Source organism: Camelus dromedarius, chromosome 5 (assembly GCF_036321535.1).
Source record: "Camelus dromedarius isolate mCamDro1 chromosome 5, mCamDro1.pat, whole genome shotgun sequence".
Taxonomy (NCBI): Eukaryota; Metazoa; Chordata; class Mammalia; order Artiodactyla; family Camelidae; genus Camelus; species Camelus dromedarius.
Window position 1 is genome coordinate 83,939,113 of NC_087440.1, and position 25,340 is coordinate 83,964,452.

General features: G+C 55.2%; 1 protein-coding gene across 2 annotated transcripts in view; it reads right to left on the reverse strand.

Annotated features, from left to right (window-relative positions):
* Positions 1-41: 41 nt before the first annotated feature.
* Positions 42-25,340, reverse strand: part of ITPK1 (inositol-tetrakisphosphate 1-kinase) — a 146,841-nt gene continuing 121,542 nt past the window's right edge. For both annotated transcript variants that reach the window (XM_064486214.1, XM_064486213.1), the window contains 6 exons: positions 19,513-19,611; positions 19,192-19,232; positions 16,494-16,659; positions 11,181-11,248; positions 6,344-6,506; positions 42-2,202 (listed from right to left, as the gene is read on the reverse strand). In XM_064486214.1, the coding sequence (XP_064342284.1) occupies positions 1,853-2,202; positions 6,344-6,506; positions 11,181-11,248; positions 16,494-16,659; positions 19,192-19,232; positions 19,513-19,611 (887 nt within the window). In that variant the 3' untranslated portion in view covers positions 42-1,852. The remainder of the gene's footprint in view (positions 2,203-6,343; positions 6,507-11,180; positions 11,249-16,493; positions 16,660-19,191; positions 19,233-19,512; positions 19,612-25,340) is intronic.

Sequence of the window (25,340 nt, forward strand, 5' to 3'; positions counted from 1 at the left end):
GGACATAAACTTTGAGCAACATTTTGTAAACACCTGTGAAATGCAGTTTGATTTCAGTAGTTTATTTTGGAGACAAAGCAGTGCAAGAGGCCGGCCACGCTTTCCTGCTTCCCCGGGGCTCGGGGTTAGACTAGGAAAGGCGACATACAGACGTTATAATCAGGGTTCAACACTCAAGTCATGTAAACATGGTGGTCGGCAGGCCCTTGGTTTCTAGGACAGCTCTGACGGTGTCTGCCCCCACCCTAGCCCTTCCTTTCCCAAAGGTGGGCGACCCCATGTCCCTGCTGACCAGGTCTGAAGGTGCCTCCGAGCACCCAGTCAGCAGCCCCTCGGTCCATCCTCCCTGGGCCACATAGGACAGCCCAGAGGCCTATTCCTCTTTCTCAAAGTTAACGGATAGCTCAAGATACAAGATCACACTCAGGGGGTCCTATGCATCTCGCCTGGTGTTCACTGTCCAGGATTGACAAAACCCCTCACCCGCCCCCTCCTCTGCAAAGGGGGCTGTTGGCCCACCTGGACCATGGGATCTGACCGATCAACAGTGTCCCATCTGCTGCCATCAGGGGCTGGGGTGACCCTAATGGGGGAGGGGTAACGTGGCTCCTCACTTCTGGGGCTGCAGCCCCCTGGCACCTGGCTGGCTTCGTGCTTGGGGCTGGCAGTGAACACGAGAGGGGAGGACTGGGCCGCTGCAGCAGGGGACTGGGCAGGTAAGCTGGAGTGGAGAGATGGGCAGCCTCCTCCTGCCTGGGAAGAGGGCCCCGAGTCACCTCGATGCCAAGGGAGGCTCGTCTGGGTTGACTTCACAGAGAAATAGGCTGCATTGCAGGGGGAAGGGAGTCAAGCCTGCCCTTGAGTTCTCTGGTCTCGACTGCCCAGCGACTCCTGAAATGATTCGCCCAAAGTCACAGCACAAATCCTTGGCACAGGTAGGATCAGCCCAGAGGCGCCCAACCAGGCAGCCTCCTCCCAGGGCCGGGAGCAGCAGTGCTTGGTCAGGGAGGGAGGCTGCTCTACAGGGCTGCATGGGACAGGTGTTGACGGGCCTCGTGGACACAGCGAGCTGGACGTGGAGCGAGGCAGCCAATCCAGGGTCATGGCCTTCCCAAGGAAGCTTCCTCCTCCTTCACCTTTGTGAGCAGGAGGCAGGTGGACCACAGCCCAGACCCCCTGCATGGAACCCCCCAAGGAAACGGTAGCTGCGGCCTCTTGCCTCCTCTGGCTCACCCTTTCGGGAGAGGCAGCTGCACATCCGGTGGGGCTGCAGGCCCTGCTCCTCACAAATCTTCCCAACAGGAAGGGAAATGGCAAAGGGGCCGTGCCTGGGCATGGGGGCTTGAAGAGAAGAGAGAGACGGGGAGCCGTTCACTCGCTCTGTTCAGCCACCAACAGCCTGACCAGGGATGGCCTCCTCCAGGGTCCCCAAGGCCTGGTCCACAGCAGCCATTGAGAAGAATAGACGTGGACGCACACACGCACTCACACACACACACACACACACACACACACACACACACACAGAGGCACACACACCCCACCTCACATTCAGACCTAGTGTTGAAAACACAAGCATGTGTAAACTCAGTGAAGAGGTCTGCACAGCAGGAATCAGGCGGGATTGTCCCTTTTCCGTGAGGCTGGACCACTTGGGTTTTTTTTCCATCTTCCCCCCACCCCTCATTTAGATCATGACATCAGAAAATCAGGTTAAAAATTAAAAAAAAAAAAAGAAGAAAAAGAATCAGATTGTTGGGAATTCTTAGTAGTAGCGTCACTGTTGGGAACTGCTCACCCAGCAGGTGTGCTGTGCAGCCCGCTCCACCCCTCTGGGTCCCGGGCTCCGTGGCTACTGGGAGGAGGCCTTGGTGGCCAGCGAGGCCACACAATGCTGCTGGAAGCTGGGCGACACGGTGGCCGTGCAACCGAGTCTCTGGTGCGGCAGCTTGGCGGTGCTGCCCGCGCCCACATCAGCCTCGGCCGTCCAGGGCGGCTCCTGGCCCATCATGCTGCTGCAGCAGCCGGGGCTGGCGCTGCACGTCCGCTCGCCCGCCAGGCCGTCCGCCTGCTCTGCCAGGAGCCTGCTGTGCCTCAGCGGGGCCATGTCCCCCGAGGCTGCCATGGCGGCGCTCTGGCCCTGCAGCACGGAGGCGATGTGGTTCAGGAGGTCTGTGAAGAACTCGCTCACGCCCTCGTAGCCTGGGGTAGGGGAGAGATAGACAGCAGGCTGAGCCAGGTGGGCACAGGGGAGAGAAGGATGCGAGGGAGACTTAGGGGCTCACAGGACCCAAGGAGGCTGGTCGAACATGCAGACTCAAAGCCGGGTATGTGGTCCCAAAGGGCTGGGCCTTGAATTCAGCCACCCAGAGTGGGAGGAGCTACAGGACTTGCGCAGAGAAGAAAACACCCTGCCACCCTGCCACTCCTGCGCACAGCTTCAGCATCTCATTTAATCACCTTCCCAAGGTGGTTTGACACCATCACTTGGGGGATGCGGTGTGGCCAAAGGCCCCCTCTTCCCGTTCTAAACCAAATACCCCTTGCCCCCACATGGCCTGGCCCCAGCCTCCCTGTGTGTAAACTGAGGACTCCCGGGCGGAGCTCCTGTGGGCGTGACTGGGAGGGGCTGGGATGTGGGTGATGCCTGAGTCCGTTTCCTCCTTCCCCCGGTACCTGCAGGGAGTTCCCTCCATGCTGCATGCTCTTTGAGCATCAAAGCCAAGGGACAGAGACTGGGAACCCCAGCAAGGCCACCACACTGACGCCTGCTCCCCTAACAAGTGGGCCTGCATATCCTGAACAGAAACCGTCGGTGACTGCCTGGGGCCTGTTTCCCAACACAGATGCAATTGCGAATATCTGTAAACAGTCTTCGAGAGCCACCCACTGAGCACATTTCAGATCTAGGGTAAGGATTTCGCTGACTTCCAAAAACTGCTTTGAGAGAAATTTGACATGGAGTGAGTGCCCCCCATCCGCCCAAACCAATTTGCAGGGATGAGAACTGGGCACACAACCACAAGAACAACGACCAAGACAGGAAGCCTGTCCCCAAAAAAGGGACAGTGTGCCCACATCAGAAGGCGTTCCAGGCACTCTCCCACCCTGCAGCGGCAGCTGTGACTCCACCGAGGACACTGGGCCTGGTGCTAAGAGATACTGAGACCCTCGCACGGCCTCCAGGATGTTCCTCACAGCCGTTGTAAAAGCTGGGAGGAAATGAAGGTTCGGGCAGGAGCATTATGTCTTATAGAAAAGGCTGTCCCGGGCCAGGCAGGTGGCGCTGCCTCACCGTCCACACTCTTATCTGTTCAGCAAACAACACTGCGGTTTTGAGGAAGCCCAAGGCCGAGAGCGGCAAGTAGTGGTGCCCGGAGTGAAAACAAAAATGGGTGAGAGTTGGCATGTGCAGTATTTCCTCACTTGGTCATCACAACACTGTCCCCATTTTACAGACAAGGAAGCAGAGGCACAGAATTAAGTAACCGGCCCCAAACACGAAAAGAACCTTCAACAGGTGGACACATGTTTGCTGTGAGGTAAAGGTGCTGATGATGTCCACGGCAGGGGTCCGTCCAGGCTCGCCGAGTGCTGGCCCCTGGCCGTGAGCTTTACCTTCCTCGCTTTGGGCGTCCTCGCGGCCCTGGGGACTGGGACCCAAGGGTTATCCCCATTTTATAGATAAGGACACGAAGCTCTAAATGGCAGCACCAGGAATATGAACCAGGCCCTTCGGTGCTGCCTGTGCCTTGAATACCTGTGGTGCTGGGCGTCCCCTTCCAGGACCTGGGGCTGAAGGACATGGCAGACCTGGGCCCCTTGGGACCATCAGCAGACATGCCGCTAGGTTTCCAGGGCAGACATACAAGCAGGGGAGGAGAGCTGAGATCCGCTGACAGGCCACCAGGGAACCTAAGCCGTTCCCTCAGCAACTGCTTTGCTATCCCCAGAAAAGGCCCAGCTCACGGCTCCAGGCAGCCTAGGGGGGTGGACTGGGGCGTGAACGAGCCCCGTGGGGCCAGCCCAGGGCCAGGCACTGCGCACACACCATCTCCTTGGTTCAGGCAGCGTCAGGTCAGGGGTGCAGGGCCCCAGTCCCAGCCGCACTGCTTGGTAGCTGCGTGACCTTGGACATACCACCCAGGCCCCCTGGCTCCACATGGCCATCAGTAAATGGAGAGCCGGGTGGTCCCTGGCACACTGGGTGGTTGTGAGGATGAAATGAGGCACTGGGGGTGAAGGTCTCAGGGCAGGTTGGGTGTCAGGGTGTCCCCATCACCAGCGGCCACCGCTGTCATTACTGCCCAGCCTGCACCCTCTCTGCAGGGTGCTACCAGACACCCACGGCCCAAGGTACAGGGTGAGGGGGTCCAGGACCCACGCCTCAGGTTGGGCCCCAGGAGTGCCCCAGATCCAGGCTCAGAAATCAGGTGAGGAGAGACCAGGGAGCAGCTGCCATCTCCTGGACACAGCCCCCCCCCCCCGGGGCCCTGGCTGCACGAGCCCCCCGGGGCCTTCCTCAGCACCAGGCTCCTTCACACGGTCTCCGCTGGGTGTGGCCTCGTCACTCCAGGCCTCGCCTGCCTGGGGAGCCTTTTCTTGGCTTCCCTGGAAGAAGTCTCCCGTCCACACTGGTTCCCAGTGACGTCCCTCCTCTGAACAGCCGGGACGCCCTCAGGATGCCTGGCCCAAATCGCACAGGTGCTGGCTGAGAGGGGCGACTCATGTCCCCACATAAGCCCACAGCCCAGACGCCAAGTTCCTGCTCTCCCCCTCCCCTCCTCCTTCTAGAGCTTCTACCCCAGCAGCCCAGCATCACCCCGACCTGTCCCCTCAAATCCCCTGACGCGGCCACCTTTTCGCCGTTGTCACCTCCATGTCCTCTCTGATTTAGCTCCCCCGACTCATCATCGTCCCCCTGACACAGCCTCAACTCCCTTGCTCTCTCTCATTCCCTCATACTTGCTCATCAAACGCCCACCTCTCCATCCAGGCTGCGCCCAGGGTGACAACAGAAAAAGGGGCCACTGTCCCAAAGATCTCAATTTCTAGTCATGAACACAGACCTCAGAGGGCCAGCTCATCTTGCTCAGAGTGAAGGACCGCATGGCGGGCGCCCCTCTGACTCCCCCAGCCCCTCCTGTGCTCACATGAGGCCATCGGGCACAGGCTTGGGATCCTGATGGGGGGAGGGGGGCTCCTCTTCTTGTGAGGCCCTGCTGCAGGCCCTGCTCCCACACTTGGCTCACAGAGGAGCCCTGGGGACCCGGTCCTCTGAGGGCAGGGCCCTGGTGGCCGTGCTCACACCACCCCCAGCGTCTGTAGCAGTTGGGACGCACAGTGGGCCCTCCGTAAACCACGTGACTGAGGGAGCTAGGGCTTCCTCCGAGCCTGGGTTCCTGTGGCTGTGAACTGTGATGCTGACTGGGCTTGGCCTGTGTGTGCTGAGGAGTGGAGGGGCCGAGCATCAAGTTCCCCAGGCACAGCGGTGTCCCAGCTCCCTGTAAACAGCAGCAGAGTGGTCCCCACGCCCCTGTGAGATGCCAGCCTCCCTGAGGAGGAATCATCTCCTGAGAGTCTGCACATTCACCGAGCAGTGACACTGGCTCTACCTCCAGGGCAATTACTTAATAAAGGCGAGAGCCAAGGCCTGGAGACAGAGACACCGGGAGAGGGCAAGTGCCCGGGCTGCTCAGGACCAGGGGGAGTGAAGCATCTCTCTGCCCCTCACCTGCTGTGGTGGGGAGTTGCTTGGCCACATGTGAAGCTCAGCACAGGGCCGCCACGACCACCATCATCACTGTGGCTAACCATCCCCTTGAGGGTTCTCTGGGTGATGTCTCCTGCTGCGCCCCTCGCTGAGTTGGGATCTGAGGGCTGCAGGAGGCAGCACGCACCACAGCCACGGGGGGCTGGCCAGATCTGAGGGTGTCCCCAGCACCATGGCTCAGGGCAGGAGAAGGAGCAAGGCCCTGCCACCATCCTGCGGTGTGACTTGGGACAATCTCTCCCTCCCTCCACGTAAACTGGGGGGTTGTAGTCCCTCCAGTGTCCTTTCAGCTCTTTAAATCTACAAGGGCCCAAAAGATCAGCTGAGATTCAGCCAAGAAAGGCAACTGCTGATGGCACAGGATCAGGAGAGGGAGGGGAAAGAATGTGTGTGCAGATGCGGGCCTACTATGCACCCTGTAACCCATATGCAGTGGGGCTGAGCCTCAGTGGGCTCTTACCCCGGCCCCACAGAGCCCACAGTGAGGGGCGGAGCTGGTCAGCCCTGCGCGCCCGCTTGAAGCCACCCGTCTACAGGCCGGTGAGGGTGGTGTGCGGCCCCGGCGCTCACCTGGGAAGGCGTTGATGTCGATGACGGCGTGCTGCCCGGTCTGGTTGTTGATGATGATGTCGATCCCAAAAAGTGACACACCCAGAGCCTGCCGCAGGGCCCGGGACAGCTCCCGGATGACCTCGTCACTCGGCCGCTCAAACACACCCTCGATCTTGTCCAGCTGCCAACACACACACGCGGGGGTCAGATCACGGGTGGGGAGGCGTAGTGCCACGTCACACACACAGAACCCCCGCCCCCAAGTGAGGTGCCACGAGGCCGGGCCTTACACCCAGGCACGAGGCAGGACAGAACAACCAGTGTCAGAACGAGGATGGCCATTTCCAAGTCCTGCCGAGAGCCGGGCAGGTGATAGGTGTGCAGCAGATGTCACCTCTCTAGTCCTCATAACAACCAGGGAGGTGGGCATCATTTTTCAGCATTTTACACACAAGGAAGCTGAAGCTCAGAGAGGGTCAGGGGCCAGTCCAGGGTCACACAGCTCAGGGCTGGATTTGGACCCAGGTATTTTAGCCTGTAAATCCCAAGTCTCTTAGCAGGGAGGAAGGAGGTGGAAAGTCTGTCATGAACCCAGGAAGACTTTGTGGTGCAGGGAGCATATGAGCTGGACCTTGAAGATGGGGAGGTATAGAGGGGACTGGTGGGGCAGCCCCGGTGAGAGCACAGTGGAAGCAAAGATGCAGAGGCAAGACCTTCAGGAGAGAGCTGGGAGCAGCTGGAACAGCCGGGACAGAGGTGGGCAGCAGAGGTTAAGTTTGGTCCGCATCACCGCACTGGCCCACCATTGCCTGAGCCTCAGCCTTCACTCATTGGCCAGTCCTGGTGGGCAGGGCGGGTCGCAGGGATCCTGAGTAGGGCTCACCAATCTCCCCTCTGGACCAGTCATTATGGTATTTCCACACTAACTCAGTGGGCTTCCCCAGAGTCTACTCTGGAGCTCCTGCCCAGCTCCTGGGTCCAAGTTCAGCTTTTAGCAAAGTTTCCACAGGGCTTGGGGGCTGTCCCCTGGACACCGTCCTGATACTGCTCATATTCTGCTCTATCGCAGCTGGCCTGGGACAGGCACACAAGTCTTCATGGGCTGCACAGGCCCTGGCCAGGGCCTCCAAGTTAGTAGAACATTGCCCTGAGAAGGACTGAAGTCAGAAGGATTTGGATTTGAATCTTGACAGTGACTGCCTAGTTCTGTTGTCTTAGGGGAAAGTACTTGGCCTCTCTGTCCCTCAGTCTGCTCATCTGCAAAACAGCACCAGTGAGGCCTCCATCCCAGCTGCTGGGAGGGATCACAAGGTCATTGATGGGGTGGGGACAGCACACACCTGCCCGGGAGGAGGGGCTCTACTTGCATTTAGGGCATAGATGGCACCATGTCACCCCTAAGACAGCTGGAATAGGGCTCACATGTAATGCTCAGTAGATACTGAGTCCTAAGGGGTGTGGGCTCAGGGTCAAAGGGGAAGCGTGGGGGTTGATCCATCAGAAATAAAATAAAAGCTGGGCCACAAAGTTAAATGTGGAATTACCATGTGACCCAGCAATCCCACTCCTAGGTGTGTGACTGATACGCCAACGTTCACAGCTGCATTATTCACAATAGGCTAAAGGCAGAAACAACCCAAAGGTCCATAAGCAGATGAGCGGATAAGCAAAATGTGTTACCCACACAATGGAATGTTACTCCACCATACAAGGCTACTACACGGATGAACCTTGAAAATACTAGGCTAGGTGAGAAAAGCCAGACGCAACAGGTCACATATTGTATGACTTAACAAGAAAGGTCTAGAGTCGGACAATTAAGGAAACAAAAAGCAGATTAGTGGTTGCCAGGGGCTGGGAGGAGGGGGAATGGGGAGTGATGCTTAATGGGTAGGGGTTTTCTTTGGGGTGATGAAAATGCTTTGGAACTAGATAGAGGTGGTGGTTGTACAACATCGTGACTATACTTAACACCACTGAATTGTTCACATTAAAATGACTACTTGTGTGTTATGTGAATTTCAGCTGGATTTAAATAAAAAAAAAAGTGAGACTGGGCCAGGTGGGCTGGGGACAGAGCCCCAGGCACCCAGGACAAGTGGCCCTCACCCCTAGCACAGGAAGTTAAAGTGGCTGATGGGGAACTTCCAGGCATGTGCAGAGCAGGGACCACACAGCGGGGCACTGTCCTGCTCACTGTGAAAGTCACCCCCAGCGGCTTCATACAGCAGCCAGGGCGCCTCCTGCCCACAACCCCGCAGCCTCAGTGTCTCATCCAGGGGAGACACTTTCTGAGGGGCAGTGGCAGCCTGGCTGTATGACAGGCACTCGTCACTTAGCACCTGTCTGAGCCTGGGAAGGCGCCCGCCTCCTGGTCACTCTCACCAGGGGGTAGTCAGAGGGTTGGCCCAAGGCAGCAGCTTGACCACTGGTCCTGCAGTTCAGGGCTCTCACCGCGCCAGAGACCCGGGTGGACACCTGGTGCCGCTCACTCCCCGCTGTGTGCCCTGGGCTGCAACGGATCCTTCTGGGTCTTTCTCACTCCGCAAATGGGGTAATAAAAATGCCCACACCGTGGGGCTGTGGTGGGACCCAAGGAGCTAAGGGGGAAGGCCCGTGGTGCAGGCCTGGCCGGGACGGCCGCTGCTTTATTATGTCTCGTGACTCGCTATTTACAAAAGCTCTTTCTCAGCTCAGCTGAGGAATCTCAGAAATCCTTCTGAAGCCCTCTGATTATCTGAAGTATGAGGCGATGGAGGCGGTGAGAGCCCCCCCACCCCGGTCCCCTTCTCCTATCATAGCTGACACAGACTGAGCACCTACTGCACACCCGGAGCTGCCCCAGGCACTTCTCACCCAGTAACACCCCGAATCCCGCGACCACCATCTCATACAGCAGGATGGGGAAACCGAGGCTCAGAGAGGTATCGCAATTCGCCTGAGGCCACACAGCTGGAACATTGTGGAGCTTGGGTCTGACCCCAGACAGTCTCATCAGCCAAAGTCACACTCTTACCCAATACCCTACACTGGTGTCTGGGGGTCGGCAAGTTGGGTGTGGGAGCTGGGTGCACCCTCGGGGGCATCCGGCCAGGGAGGGAGGTGGGGCTTCGAGGCTGGGGCAGGGCTCCCTGCACCTGCATGAAGCCAAGGCGGGGATCAGAGGGATCCCAGTGGTGGGGGGGTGGGGGGATGCTAAGGGCCTTGTCTGGACACTTGTACCTGGGAATGGAGCTGTCTGTGCCTGGCCGGCCTGCAGTGGGCCCGGAGGGCCTCACATCCCAAATGGAAAGGGGCCGGCTGACTTCTTTTCCCTTTTCTCTTCTACACGTTGTCAGCCCTGGGGGACTCCTGCGTAGCAGTCATGAGCTAAGGGGAAGGCGGAGGTGGCGGTGGGGCCTGGAGGTGGAGAGAAGGCTCCACAGTGTCTCTAGGCCGACCTTTCCCACTTAGCAGATGGAGACACAGGCTGAATGGTAGGTGGGTGATTAGCCAGCGAGGTCACTTTGCTTCTGGCCCTCATGCTGACCCTCTGGCATCAATTACAGACCAGACTAGAGCTGCACTGTGCCATGGGAGTGGCAGGGACAGCCTCTCGGCAGGTCCGCGGAATGCTGACTCCCTCCAAGAGTCCCTGGCTGAATAAGGTCCAAGAGCCTCGCAGGGAAGACGTCCTGGGGAACTGGGCCAGCCTGAAGTTTCTGCAGCTTTTATGACACCAGAACCTTTTCTTGCACAGTTAACATCTATTTACACCTTATAATGTGCACAGTCAGGCGCCGAGGGGTTCTGTTTAGAGTCGAGCTCTTGACCATAGAACTTGTTCCTGGGGAACGTCTATCAGCATCTTGAGTGACGCTGGTGTTCCCCCATGTCCCTGTCCATGCCTGGGCTCTGTAGAACCCTCAGCACACAGCTGGCTCCTCAAAGGAAACAAACAAGAAATGGACAGGCAGCCTGGGCTCGGGGACAGGAGGCCATGGGCAAGCATAGGCCCTAACCTGGGATGGAAGGGAGTGAGGTCCAGGGACGGGGGTGTGCTGTGGAGGGGCCACAGGCAAACCCTCTAAGAATGGCCAGGATGGCTGTGACTTAGGGGAGCGGGAGACCTGGCAGATGGCTCATTTCAGGGGGCAGTGGTGGCAGAGACCACTGGCTCTCTGGACATGGAGGAACAGCAGGGGGTGGCCCAGTGCCAGGCTCTAACTGCTCTGAAATTGCCAGGGAGATAAGAAACTCTAAATTCCTGGAAGCCTCAACTTTGGAATCAGACTAATCTGGAGTCATATCCCATCTCTGTCCCCAAGTGAAGAACTCTGTAAATTTGGAGAAGTTATTTAACCTCCCTGAGCATAGCCCTCCCCTTGGGGAAGTGGGGGGATCCACCCACTCCTGCAAGGCTATTTCAGGCCGTGGGGCATCTAGGACAGAGCTTCCCACCCAGCGACACTCACTGACAGCAACCCTGAGCCCACTGCCCATCGTGAACCACCCCAGCACCCACAGAAGGACACAGCAGGCTCTTAACAAACGCTTACTGGACTCACGCGAACAAGGAAAGAAAAAGGGAAATTGACATAGTGCTGTCTCCTGCCCCTTTTTTAAAAATCAGGGAAAAGGCAGATTAGAAAGTAGGTCTTCAAATTCCTCGTGACTGGGGAGATTTCTTCAGGCTGGGAGGAAAGTTAGATAATCTATCTGGAGCGATCTAATGGTGAGATGGCCATCGGCACAAAACCCTGAGTAAGGAAGAGGGGTCTGGAACCTCCCCGGGCCTCTGGCATAGGGGCACAGGTCCTCCCACCCTGCCCCGCTGGACAGCCAACAGCACCCAGGCTCGGCAGGAGGGACGTACCGCGGTCAGGACTGATGACGACTCTGGCTTCGACACGTTGTGGCTGTTGAAGAAGATGGATTCACGGTCTGAAAAAGCAAAGACAGGAAGGAGCCAGAGTTAAAAGCTTAAGGCAGGGACAGTGATTCCACCACCCGACACCAGGGGACAGCACCATCCCAGGCCACGGCGGCCTTTGGGCTCAGCGTCCAGCAGCTGCCGCCTGGGGCCCCAGCAAGCCGGGGACCCCCACCCCGAGGAGACACGACACCATGGATGGACACATGCCCAGTCAGAACCCCTGTTTCAATTATTCCTCCCATATAAAAATGAATGGCTCAACGAGCCCGCTTCTGCCAACATGTTACAGTATCATACATGGTTCTCCCCAATACCTAATGCCTCCTTCCCAAGTGTGTCTAGAGTGTCCTACAAACATGGACCAGAAAGGGGGCTGAGTGAGTGGGAAACGCCGTGTATGTGAGTATCAAGGACCCAAAGTGAAGAGGTCGACTGATGCCATTTATTCCAGCATTCTCGATCCCTCCTGGCTCTGCCCAGGGAACACCTTCCCAGAGAAGCACTTCAGAAATGGCCTGGCTGCCACTTGGCACGTGAGCGTTTAAAATACAAAGGGTTCTCCTCTTTCGCAATCTACCAAGGGGACAAAATAGGAAATCAGAACATGGGCATCTGTAGGACCCACCCAGGGAAGCACACAGAACAGCTTCTGTTTGGCTGTGGAAGCCGGCACAGACCCTTGAAATACCTTCCACCTCTTCCCACCCCATCCCTCCCTGATCCCACTGCACCCTGGGCCCCCTCACTCCCATGGGGGCCCCTGGAGAGACAGATCAATCTCAAGATTGATGAGAACAAGGAGCTGCTGGTTTGTTTATTCATCCCCTGGAGAGTAAAGGAAGGTCAGTTGGTCAGAAACATGTTCCCGAGCATTTGGAAGTGTGGGTACTTCCATGAAGAATGCAAGAATCACAAAATCATGAGCCTCCGGGCTGAGATCTGGTAAAGGCTATCATCACATGGCGACCACAGGTCATGAGAATGGCATGGGCCATGAGCCCCAATGTGGCTCTGGCAGCCTCTGCTTTAGTCCTTCCGGGTAGGGCATGGTGGCTCCCGTCCCTCAAGACATACGGGGACCCAGGCCCCTAAGCACAGGGCAGGAAGGGCCCTGGCTGAGCACTGCTGCATGCCAGAGGCCACGCCGAGGGGCCACCTGCTCTGGATGGCGACGCCCCACCCCCAGCTCCAGGATAATGGCCACAACAGTCATGCATGAGGAAGTGATTGGGGCGGAGGCCAAGCAGGCAGGAGCTGAGATGTACCTGGCGTCCTTCCTGCTAGTGGGGCACGCAGGCCCCCTGCCGCCCTGGCGTGCCCGACAGTCCTCCTGCCGCTCCGACCAGAGCCAGTCCAGACGGGGGGCACGAGAGACGGTCCTGGGGAGGAGCCTGGGGAAAATAAACACCCTGCAGGACTTGCATCAAGCGGCCCCACTGATTTCTACTCCTGGGCACTGACAGCCAAGAAGAGTGAGCCTTCGGGGGTGGCAAGCCCCGTGGGCTGGAGGCTGGAGCAGGGCTCGAGCAGCCGAGATGGGCATTCGGGCCTTCTACAGACACTGCCCACCTTCTCACTCCATAGCCCAGTCTGGCCCAGTCTCACTGAGCTCAGGGTGCCTCCACCCACCCTGTGGGTCCCCAAGGGCAATGGCCAGGGTGGCAGAGCAGGCCTAGGTAGAGAGAAAGGCCACTCAGAGTAGATGGACACAGCCAAGTTCAGGGGTGCTGGGAAGCCTGCAAGAGCCACAGGGAACACCATGGGTGTGTAGCTCTGCCAGGAAGGGAAGGAACTGGGCGCTCAAACTGGACAGACCATGTCACCCAACAGCTTCTTGTGGCCAGAAGATCGAAAATGTGGACCTTCTCAAAGGGGACTCGTTTCTCCTCCGGGCTATCTCTGACCCGGGGGCTCTGGCCAGAGGACTGTTCAGCAGGGTAGGGAGGCTACCCTCTTCTCAGGCCCTCCCCCTGTGTGGCCTGAGCGGGAGTTGGAGGGAGTGGCAGCAGCTTCCAGCCACTTGGTGACCTAGGAGATGATGCGAAGGGAAGCCAAGACAGGTCAGAAAGGGTCGGATCGTCGCTTGGTGTCAGCTCCCTGGGCAGCTTCACGATACCCAGTTCCCTCAAGATAAACCTGGCCAGGCCCCTGCACCTTGATCAGAGCAGCACCCTGGATCTGGGGGCCCATCCACTCTGCTCCCAGTCTAGTCTCGAGACACAGAGTGCCCAGGTGAAGAACCACAGATAATGCCTTCCAGGAGAGGGAGGGCAACAGGAGCAGTATGGGTGCTTTTGTCCCCAGTTTACAGATGAAACAAATAGGTTCAAAAGAAGAGTAAGGGACAAGTTTAGCCCCCAAATTTCCCAGTGACTCTCTGAGGCAGCTGTGAGCAGTGGCCACACTTTCTTCAGCTTCATTTGCTTAATCTTTACATCTCTCGCTGGGGAGTAGGGAGCATGCCACAGGCGCAGATGGTGGCCCAGGTCTGCTCCCAGATTCCCTCCCAGATCCCATACGAACATCAGCTCCGCAGAGGGGCCAGCCCTGGCTGCCTTGCCCAGCAGTGTCCCAGTGCCCACTGTTCCCTCTGGGGCCCTTTATCTGTGCCACAATTTACCCTTTTATTACTTCTTCCCTGAGGTGCAGTTCCTCCCACTAGAATATAAGCACAGGAGGGCAGGACACTTAGCTGACTAGCTAGGTCCCTGCTGGATCCCAGCCCCTGGCACGGGGCTCAGCGCATGGCAGGTTCAAGGAAACACCTGAGGGCCTCTAGATGTGAGATCACCAAGTGTGGCCCGCCAAATGCATTTGAAAATAAAGGTTTATTGGAATGCAGTCACGCTCATTTGTTTACACGTTGTGTACAGCTGCTCTTACACTCCAACTGCGGCATGACAGAGCTGGAAATATTTACTCTCTGGCCTTTTGCAGAAAAAGCCTACTGACCGACCCCTGCTCTATGTGGTAGGCAGTGCCATTCCTTTCTATACCCCTAAAGGAAAAAAGGCCCACGAGGTAGAGTGTAATAAAGGCACTGCATCGGCAGAGGAAAAGAAACAGAAATAAACCCACTGCACGGAAAGGGGAGCAGAGAGATGTGCCCATCACGACTCTGGAACTAGTGGAGAGAGGGGAGCAATCTCCCCAGGGCTGTGAACCGTGGGCAGGAACACGTGTTCCTGGCTCTGGCACAGGCCAACTTCAACCTTCTCCATAAGAATGTGACTTCGGTTCCAGCCGGAGCGACAGCAAGATGCCCATGCTTGTAAGACATACCTGACTTCAGAGCTGGTAACAGGTGAAACCCAAAGAGCACCAGAAAATCAAAAGGACACAGCAGCTGCGGAGGGAAAGCCGGCGTCCTCATCACCACCCCAGGTCCAAAGAATCCCACTCAAGGAGTCCCCACCTCCCTGCATGGACAGGGGAAGCCGCAGACCTGCCACACTGGGCAACGGGAACCAGAAAGCCAGGAGGAGGCTTCAAAGAGGCCAGAGCCCCAAAGCCTCCGGCTCAATTGTGCAGCTTAAAAGGCTGCTGTCATGCTGTGCTTCTCATCCGGAAAGAGAATACATGTGTAAAAAGAACAGAGCCCATGGCAGCTCGTTGGCATGATGCCCTGAAGACAATGGACACGGAATCAGCCGTGGGCACAGAGGGACGGACACACTGAAAGTTACTCAGCTTGCCTGAGCATCACACACACACTTCTCTGTGAGTCCTGGGCTCACCCACTCATTTACTCAGCCACTGACTGCATTTTATGTTAAGCTGGTGACCTGGAAACAGCCACAAGAAGACACAGAGGCGGCACCCTTGTCCTCAGACACAGGACAGAGTCCACACCGTGCCACCGGAGGCTCCCAGATGGAAACTGGCCCCGCACTTTCCAAGCAGGAGAAAAGGGTTGGGGAAGACTTTTTATGTGTAAAGGAAGGAAATCAGGTGGTAATTTCTTTCGGAGATGGAGTGAGGACAAGGATGTCCTGAGCCCGGAAAGCCCCCCGCCTGGCTGGGAAGGCTGCCTGCACTCAGAGGGAAGTGGAGACGTGCAGTCCCGAAGAGTCTGCTTTCTGGGTTGTGTTAACCGAACGGCTGAGAGAGGACGCAAGAGCTGGACTTCATCCAAGAGGAGGGGCTCAAAGCCACGAGGAGCGGATGGTGACAGGAAGTCCTAGCAGAGGGATTTCAGGAAGACACATCTGTTTGCTCAGGGGGAGATAATGTAGCCCGGGTATTTCGTCTAGTGACGGCGGGTTTTTCTTGCAAAGATAAACGCACAGTGAGAACAAACCACGCCATGGTAATCAGGCGTCCTCAGAAGTCTGTTCTCGGAAAACCGTGCTTATTTCAGGAATGCTGCCACTGTTCCAAAGGTTTCTGGAACCTGCCTTAGGGATGCCTTCAGAACCACTAGAACATTCTTTTGAGCAGCCCCCGTACCACCTAATCCTTATCTTAGACTCAGTTTTTGAAACAGCCAAGGATCACCTAGTGCTGGTGAGCAGATGAAGAAAAGCTGAGGCTGTGGAGACCCTCAGCATCCTTAGGGGACCCCCTCGGATGTCCCAAATGATGGCATGATGGCAGCACCCTGCAAACACCACCACTGTGTGACATCTGAGGGACACTCAGGACCATCACCCACTGATCCAAAATACACTCACCGATGTGGTACTCACTCCTGTGGGGGCCCAGCGATGTGACCGTGCCACTCCTGACCTGCCTGAGGTCCCACAGCCAGGAAGTCCTGTGCCCCATGTGCTAACGCCTGACAGAGCACGCACCCACCTTGGCTACTGCAGAAGCAGCAGGTAACTCATTGTTTCCCAATTGGAAAAAGAAGGCATGATAAAGTAGCCAGGGCTCTGGCACTCAACATACGAGGGGCCCCTGCCTCCCTGGCTTCCCCGAAGGGTCAGTCATCAATTCCAGCATGTTCCCTGTGAGCTTCATGTCATGTGGAGCCCCAGGAAGAGGCCTGGGTGCAGAAAGCTTCTGGGTGCTTCCTGGAATTTACGGTGGTTGAGATGGATGGAGCCCCTACAACGACCTGGTGGGACAGGGGTTCTCACTTGTTCTCTAAGACCTCTTACCTACTGAGCTCTTCCAGCCTGCAGATCCCCTCTCCCTGCTCTGAATAACACAGGGTGACCAAGGTCAGAGCTGAAGGACAGGCGGCTGGTGCCGTGTCCCAGGCACGCTCCTGAGCTCCAGGCATCCAGAGACAGCGTGAGGCTCAATTACCTGATGTGCCCGCAGAGAAGTTCTTCAGCGAGGGCCTCTGGACCACAGTGTAGGACTCGCCAACCACAAACACCTTGTACAGGACGGCGTTGTGGTTGATGAAATTCTGGATCACGCAGGGTGGCTGGATGGCGTTCAGGCCCTCCTGGTTGAACACAATGGCCATCTGGGGAGACAGGGGGCCAAGGGCTTTGTCAGGGTCCACTACCTCCTCAGCCTCGACACAGGGCCACGTCACCTGCCCAGAACACTGCCACCAAGGCCCATCCCTGGCCCAGCGGCATGAGGGCTCCCCGAGAAGTCTCCAGCCAGGGTGAGTGGAGTGGAACCTGAGAAGAACACCTAGGGATCAAGGCACTCTGTCATGGTGGTTTGGAAATCCTATACCATCAGGTCTGCCATGTAGGGTCAAGCAGGCTGTGCACTGCACAACTCCACTATTCACACTGCATTCAGGAAAGGAACACCCCTGGGTTGTGTACTACTCAACCCTTCGGACCTCCGAGAGTTTCCTCCACGAAGACTGGAGGGGCGAGGAGAGGGCAGCAGCAGGAAGCAGAAGACAATGGGTCAGGCGCTGGGAGGACTTGGGTCAAAGCCTGCTTAATGCCCACAGCTGCCTCCCGAGCGCCCATGACGTGTCTGGCCTTGTTCTAACACGACGTGAGGCACCTGCTGTCATCCTCACAAAGTGACCAATGGGTGGGTCCTATCATCACATCCCTTTCTCAGATGAGGAAACTGAGGCCCTGAGATGCTTCGTGGCTGCTGGAGAGTGGCAGGGCGCAGAACGGGATGGAGCCCAGCAGCACCCAGCCTGGCTGTCTTACACACTGAGTGAGCTACATGAGCACCTGAGAAATGGGAACGTGCTGCTCCCAGTCCCGACTCCTCTGGGGACCAAGCCTCCATCCTACAGGAGGGTCTGGCAGGGGACTGAGGTAGAGACGGGAAGAGGGCCACTGGAGAAAACCTCTCCACTTTGGCTGAGGCTCAGTCTGCCCAGTAGAGCCAGCTGCCAGTGTCGGGGGTATGGCTAATCCCTCAGTCCACAGGGCCCCAAGAAGAAGCCACCGGATGCCCAGGGCTGCTGGGAGGGGATAACAGGGCTGCACAGCTGGCCGCCTACACTGGCTGATGCCCCTCACATCAACTGTCACTCCAGCGTGCCTGGCACTCAGCTGGGTAGGGCAGAAGCAGAGACCCAGGCCGCATGAGGAAATAAAAAGCACGTGCGTGCGTGAGTGTGCGCGCATACGTGTGCACCACAGGGAATGTCTCCTTAGCCCTCTGACGAAAGTAAGAGAACCAGACGTGAGTTCAAGTCCCAGCGCCGGCACTCACTGTGTAAGTCATGTTTAAGCTCCAATTCCCTCACCTGTAAAACAGCATCAATAACCAACATGGGATATTGCTGGGGGTCCTTATAGCTTATGGCTCAGTGGGGTTTTTTTGTTTGTTATTCTTAGGGGGGAGTATTCCACTGTGGAGCAAACTAGCATGCTTACACAGGCTTAAAGCCGAAATAAGAAACCAATCCATCCTGCGAACATAAAATAAAAACAAACTAGTCCTGATTCTGGTTGAGCTAGGGACCGGGTGAATCAGAGGTAGGACTTGGGTGGGCTGGGTCCCCAACCAGAAAGCCCCGCTTTCCTGTGTAAAGCTAATCACACGCACAGGGGAGTCCTGCATCCTTGCTGCACTCAACACCCCTGGGCACCTCTGAGGTAGGTGAGTACCCCCCCCCCCGACAGAGGGGGCGTCCCTCTGATGCTAGCAGCCTCCCGGGAGGCAGGTGGCCTGTAGCGCACACAAGCCCCCGCCGTCCCCCTCAGGAATCTGCAACTCTCCAGATCCCAGTCTCGGAGCTCTGTTCCTGACCCCCATGCAGAAGAGGAACCCCTCCCTGAAACAGCACGCAGTGGGTTGGGAGGGCCCGGGGGTCAGGTGGGGAGGAAAGAGGAGACATCGCACACGTGTGTATCTTGGAGCCAGACTTGGACAGCTGGACCGAGGGGAGAAACAGCTTCCCCTGCAGGCGCTGACTCCATGGAATCAAGACTCCTGAGGAGGGAGCTCACCTCGATCCACGACCCCCACCCCTTCTGCAATGACCCGGCAGGTTCCAGGGCAACAGGTTCCACCGCAGTGGATCAAACACCTCCTGGGCCCCACGGCAGCACGTGGGGCCTTATCCTTCACAGCCACCACCAGCATATCCCCAGTTACTAGTGTGGGACAGAATCTCAGAGAGGCTGGGTCATCTGCCCAAAGTCACACAGCTGGCACTGCCCAGAGCCAGACCTGGTCACAGGCCAGTATGATTCCAGAGTTCTCATGTGAACAACAGAAGTGGCTCCTTCCCAGCAGGCTGACCTGTTCTGCATCAGGCCAGTCTAATCACGTGAATGATTGCAATCATCTTTCTGTCCTGAAGACCCCAAGGCACTGACCAGCAGGGGAAGTTTTTGTGGTGAAAAGGGCTAGGTGGAAGGCTGGCAGGCAGGTGCTGCTGCCAGCGAGGGAAGTGTGGGTTCCAGGGACATGGTTTTGGCTGCCCTGAAGCCTTCCTGCTCCCTCCCAGAGCACCAGACCAGGCAGGTTCCCAGAGAGACACCGTGTGCTGCAAGCATGGGGGGCAGGTAGATGGCAGGGGTGGAGACCGGGCAGTCAAGTTGCCAAATCTTCTACTCACCTCGTGAGAGTTGGTGCCATGAGCCACTCTGGTTTTACAAACTAGGGGTGGGGAGAGAAAAACAGAGGAGTTAGCAAGGCTTTTCACCCACCAAGCCCGACCTGACAGACACAGGGAGATGCTCTCAAAACTCCTGCAGCCCCTCCTGTCGGGGAAGGGGCCAGCACCCATGCTCAGGTGAGATGGATGAATGCTGCCAGACCAGGCAGGAGAGCATCTGCCTTCACCACCTAGGGACCCAGGACCAGGCCCTCCCTGGCAGCCAAGGCCCTCTTCCACCCGGCCCACACCTGCCCAGCGAGCTCAGGGTACGGGACTCACTGAACGGGAAAGCCAGGCCATTCTTCTCCAGGAGCTGCATGGTGTCGTCCCCGCACAGGCTCGTGAGCTCCATGAAGGGCGGTGAGCAGATCCTGTCATCTGGGGACAGAGGAGAAGCCACATCAGCACCGCCTACTCCCTGGGGGCCACCCTCAGTGTCCCTGTCCCGCCACCCGATGCCCCACACTCTGCAGTCCCCTGGGAACACACATGTGCCCCGAGGACGAGAGCATATTCTTTAATTACATTTTCTGATAGCATTTCTGGAGTGACAAAACCAATATACATTATAACAACAAACCCTGAAGATCAAAGAAAAGTAAAAACCAGACACAGTCACAGACACGACCCGGATTACCTCCACCTCCTTAGCCTGCGCTTGCGCACGTGACATTTACACACACACAGTTTCCCAACAGGATGCTGCTCTGTAACCCGAATTTTCACTCTATCAACTCTGAACACTTTTCTGGGTCAATGAAGACTTTCCCCTCCATACACTGTGTCGGCTTAATGATAATCCCAGGAATGACACCAGACATTCACCTCTCACCCAGGGTCTATCATTGCGCTGAGGGCTTTGCGTACATCACCTCTGAAGTCTGCAAATAACCCCATGGGGAGGGCACTGAGGGCGAGTGCGCAGTCACAAAGGGACTCCTCGTGGGGAGACGCAGGGCCCCGCCCTCTCACTACCTAACAGAGGCGGAAAACAAAATGCAGCTCTGGACACAATTATCACATCTATCGGCCACACTCAAGCACACCCATCACCCTCCAGTCCTGGCCCAGCACCCCCCACCTCCCCACTGAGCCAGCAAGTCCGCTCTCCCGAATCCCTGGTCTCACAGGGGTGCCAGCCTCCTCTGTGCGCCCACCCAAGGGGTTCTAGGAGTGTTTAGTTTTCTGAAAAGCTGAGAGCTGGGTCTGTCTGCTCTGTCCTTCAGGACGCTCCTGGTGCCAGGCACCTAGTGTGAGCAAAGCAGGTTATTTGTGGGAAAACAAAATGCATTCTGAATTTCTCTGCTGATTGTTAAACTGCATTACTGGTTTGTTATTACTCCTTCTGGTCTACCCTCTTCCCCAGTAGGGCACCAGCTCCTCAGGAGGTAGGACCACCCTGTATTTCTGGGCACAGGGGCCAGGAAAGGTTGAGCATTTAGTGGGGTGGGGGCAACCCCTCCAAACTTGGAAACCAAACCAAAAGTAAACAATAAAGCAGCTTGTCTCCAGCAGCTTCTAGCTACTTGGCTGGTGAGGTCAGTATATTAAACCAAGGTAAGATCCAGCTTCACATATCTCATAAAAGCCAGTGCCAAGAATTACACAGGGTATATTAAAAAGTGTTTTCATCTCCCTCCCTGCTTCCCACCAGCAAAGTCCAAACTCTAATGTTGGTGGATTCTGAGGGTTGCAGAGTTTCCTGGGGACCCTAGGAGGGAGTCAGTGTTTGTCGAGCCCTGGTGGACGGAGCTGCTGGCCCTCTGCACAGAGCATTCGGATTTCATCCTCCGAGGGCTTTGACAGAGTCCCAGTGGACAGATGCCGAAACAGAGGGCCCAAGATGCAGTCTTTGCCCAAGGTCACCTGACAGTCAAATACAGAGCCAGGACAAGGAGCCAGGCTCACGTGGCAGGCCAGGAAAAGAGAAGCCAGGAAAATTAGAACAGGGAGGTACGGTGGGGTGAGGGGTCCTGGCTCTTAGCTGTTAAGCCGTTACCTAAACAGGGGCCTGTTTCTGCATCCTCTGCCCAGAGTCAGAGCTGGGGTGGAAACACTGGGGAGGGGCTGGCAGGCCCTCGCACGACTGTGGAGTGGGGAGGGGCTCTGTGTAAAGGCTCCAAGCTGTTAACATGCAGCCCCTACAGCCCAGCTTTAACGGGGCGGGCGCTCCAGGCCTAACAAACTGGAGGATGTGGTGGCAGGCGCCCACCTGGCCTAGCAGGGGCCCTGCCCTGGACCCAGTCCTCCCAGGGGAAGACTCAGAGACCCCTAGAGTCTGACAGACCACCTCCTGTCAGAGCTTCCAGATTTTTCAGAGCAGGTGAATCTGCCAGGCTTTTAGATCCCCCTTCAATGCCCCGCTGCACATGCCCTCCCAGCCCAGCCCATCAAAGCTTTCACGTGACGTCACTGCCAGCAGCTGACAGTCAATAAACCCCACTTGTTAGGTGCCAGACACTGCTCCACACAGTCTGCTAAGCAATCATTTACTCTCAAAGAACCCCACAAGGCGAGGCTGTCACCTCCATCTTACAGACAAGGAAAACGGGGCACAGAGAAGGCTCCCTGCCCAGAGGCACACAGTAAGTAAGGGGTGCAGCTGGGGGTCATCCCTGGGCAACTGGCTCCCAAGTCCACATCGCTGACCACGGCCTCCCTAGTAGAAAAAGTGTCCACTTCATATCTACAGAAAAAAGGACAAGACCACATGATCTCATCAATAGATGCAGAAAAGGCACCTGACAAAATCCAGTGCCCTTTTATGATAAAAACACTTAACAAACTAGGCACAGGAGGGAATTTCCTCAATCTGATAGAGGGCACCTATGAAAACCCACAGCTAACATCATACTTAACAGTGAAAGGCTCGAACGTTTCCCCTAAGGTCGGGAACAAGACAAGACCATCTGTTCTTGCTGCTTCTGAGCAACACTGCCCTGGACCCTAAGGTCGGGAACAAGACAAGACCATCTGTTCTTGCTGCTTCTGAGCAACACTGCCCTGGAGGTCCCAGCCAGGGCCGTTAGGGGAGGAAGTGAAATAAAAAGCATGCAGATTGGAAAGAAGTAAAACAACTTCTATGTGCAAGATAACATGATCTCATATAGAAAATTCCAAGGAATACACACACACACACACACACAAACACAACCCCCCCCCAAAATCTACTAGAGCTAATAAACCAGCTCAGCAAGATTGTAAGTTACAAGTTCAATATACAAAAAGCAATTGTATTTCCACACCCTTGCAATGAACAACCCAAACATGAAACTAAGAAAATAGTTCCATTTATAGTATCATCAAAAAAAAAGAAAGAACGAAAGAACGAAAGAAAGAGAAAGAAAGAAAGAAAGAAAGAAAGAAAGAAAGAAAGAAAGAAAGAAAGAAAGAAAGAAAAAGAAAGAAAGAAAAATTTAGCAAAGATTTAAAAGCTGAAAACTACAACATTGTGTTAAAAAACATTAAAGAAGACCTCAATAAATGCAAAGACATGCTATGCTATGTTCATGGATAGGACACTTAATGTTATTAAGCTGGAAACGCCCCCACACAGGTCTACAGATTCAATACAATCCCCTTCAAAATGCCAGCTTTCTTTTTGCAGGAACTGACAAGCTGATCACAAAATTCATATGAAAACACAATGGATCCAGAGAGCCAAAACAATTTTGAAAAAGAAGAACAAAGTTAGAGGACTTACACTTCCCAATTTCAAAAGAAAGCTACCATAATCAAGACAGTGTGAAACTTGCAAAAGGACAGATATACGGATAAATGGAATAGAACTGAGAGTCCAGAGATAAACCAGACCTCTATAATCAACTGAATTTTTTCACAAGGGTACTGAGACCAAGGGAAAAATATTCTTTTCAACAAACAGTACTCAGACAGCTAGATATCCACAGGCAAAAGAATGAGGCTGGAGCCCCACCTCGCACCATATACAAAAACAGATTCCAAGTAATCATGATCTAAACATAAAAGCTAAAACTATAAAACTCTTAAAAGAAAACACAGGTGTAAAACTTCATGACCTTGGATTAGACGTGGTTTCAGACACTAAAAGCACAAGCAACCAAAGTAAAAATAGACACATTGGGCATCATCAAAATTTAAAACTTTTTTGCTTCAAAGGACACTACCAGAAAGTAAAAAGACATCCCACAGAATGGGCGGAAACATTGTAAATCATGTATCTGTTAAGGGTCTAGTATCCAAATACATATGAAGAACTATTAACAACTAAACCATAAAAAGACCCCAAAAATGACCCAATTAAAAAATGGGCTAACGGTCTGAATGGACAGTTCCCAAAATAAGACATACAAATGGCCAACAAGCACCGGAAAGGATGCCCAATATCACTGGCCATCAAGAATGAAGATTAAAACCACACCTCTTAGGCTGGCTACAACCAAAAAGACAAAGACAGTAACAAGTGTAGTGACACCGCTGGTGGAAATGTAAAATGGCACAGCTGCTTTGAGAAACAGTCTGGCCGTTCTTCAAATAGTTAAAACATGGTTCCAGTATGACCCGGCAGTCCCCTTCCAGATATATAACCAAGAGAATGGAAACATATGTCCACTCAGAAACCCGTCCAGGAATGCTCACAGCAGCAGCGTTATTCGTAACAGCCAGAAAGTGGCAACAACCCAACTGTCCATCAACTGACGAGTGGATAAACAAAATGTGATACATCCATGCAACGGAGTGATACTCAGTCATGAAAAGGAATGAAGCACTGATTCCTGATACAACATAGATGAACCTCGAAAACATTATGCTAAATGAAGGAAGCTGGTCACAAAAGCCATAACAGATGACTTCATTTATCTGAAATGTCCAGAACAGGCAAATCCATGGAGATAAAGGAGATCGGTGGTTGCCAGGAACTAGGGTGGAGGTGGCTGGAATGGGGAGTGACTGCATCCAGGTAACATTTCTTTCCAGGATGATGAAAATGTTCTGCAATTAGGCAGTCATGATGGTTGTACAACTTGGTGAATGTATTCAAAATCACTGAACTGTATCTATAGTTTAAAAAGGTGGGTTTTATGATATATGAATTATACAAATAATAAAACAAAATAAGACAAAACCCTGGCGGCGGCAGCTGACATCACCGAGCACCTGTTCCCTGCGGGACACTGGGCTAAATCAATGCTTCACATACAGTGTCTCCTTCAATTCTCCAGCAAACTTGCAGAGCCCTGTCCACCACCCCCTGCCCCCACTGGGTCCAGGCTGAATCTGAGAAGGACAAGGACAGCGCTCCCCGAGACATGTTTGGGGTCTCGATGAAATGCAGAGACAAGACATTTCCAGTGAACGAGCCACATCCAGCATTAGGACAGACACCGCACCTTTCTGAAATCTCAGGCTCTGGTGTCTGAGGTGGTGGCCTGTGAGGTGGCAGGACCCAGCCTAGGTGGCAAAGGACCAAATGCAACAAGAAAGAGGGACCCACGTACACAGTGTCACACTCTTCTTCCTTTATGCTAACTTGGAGCTTGCCACCCACACCCTGAGCATCGGGTACCGCTGGCTGCCGTCCCTGCTCCCTCCCCACGGTAGGCCTGGGACTGAGACCAGCTGGATCACACTGCTGGAAAAGTCCATAGTCAAGCTCACTCACCATCCGAGGGGTCGGCCTTGAGGGGAGGCAGTCCTGTGCCTGCAGGGCAGAGACTGGGAGGGACCATGTCTCTCACTGGGCTGTGGGCTGCTCCACAGCCAGGGCCTGTCCCAACTCTGAGCTTGGGGAGAGCAGACCACGATGACTCTATTGTTTTACCCAATTTTTGGCTGCTTATAGCCAAAATCATCCTGCCATGCCTGTGAAGTCACAGTAAGTTAGAAATTACAAGTACTGCTCCTATTTCGGTTTCAACAACCAGTCACCAAAGGAAAACTGTGTTGAGGCTCAGGCAGATCCCAGGAGCTGGAGATCTAGCAACAAAGGAGCACAGACAACACTGTCTCGTGGAGCTGACATTCCAGCTAAAGGGACCATACAGTAAATCAGATGGGTAAGTAAACGGTACAGCTAGACGGTGCCGACAGGAGACACGGGAAGTGCGAGGTGGTGCCAGTGGAGATGG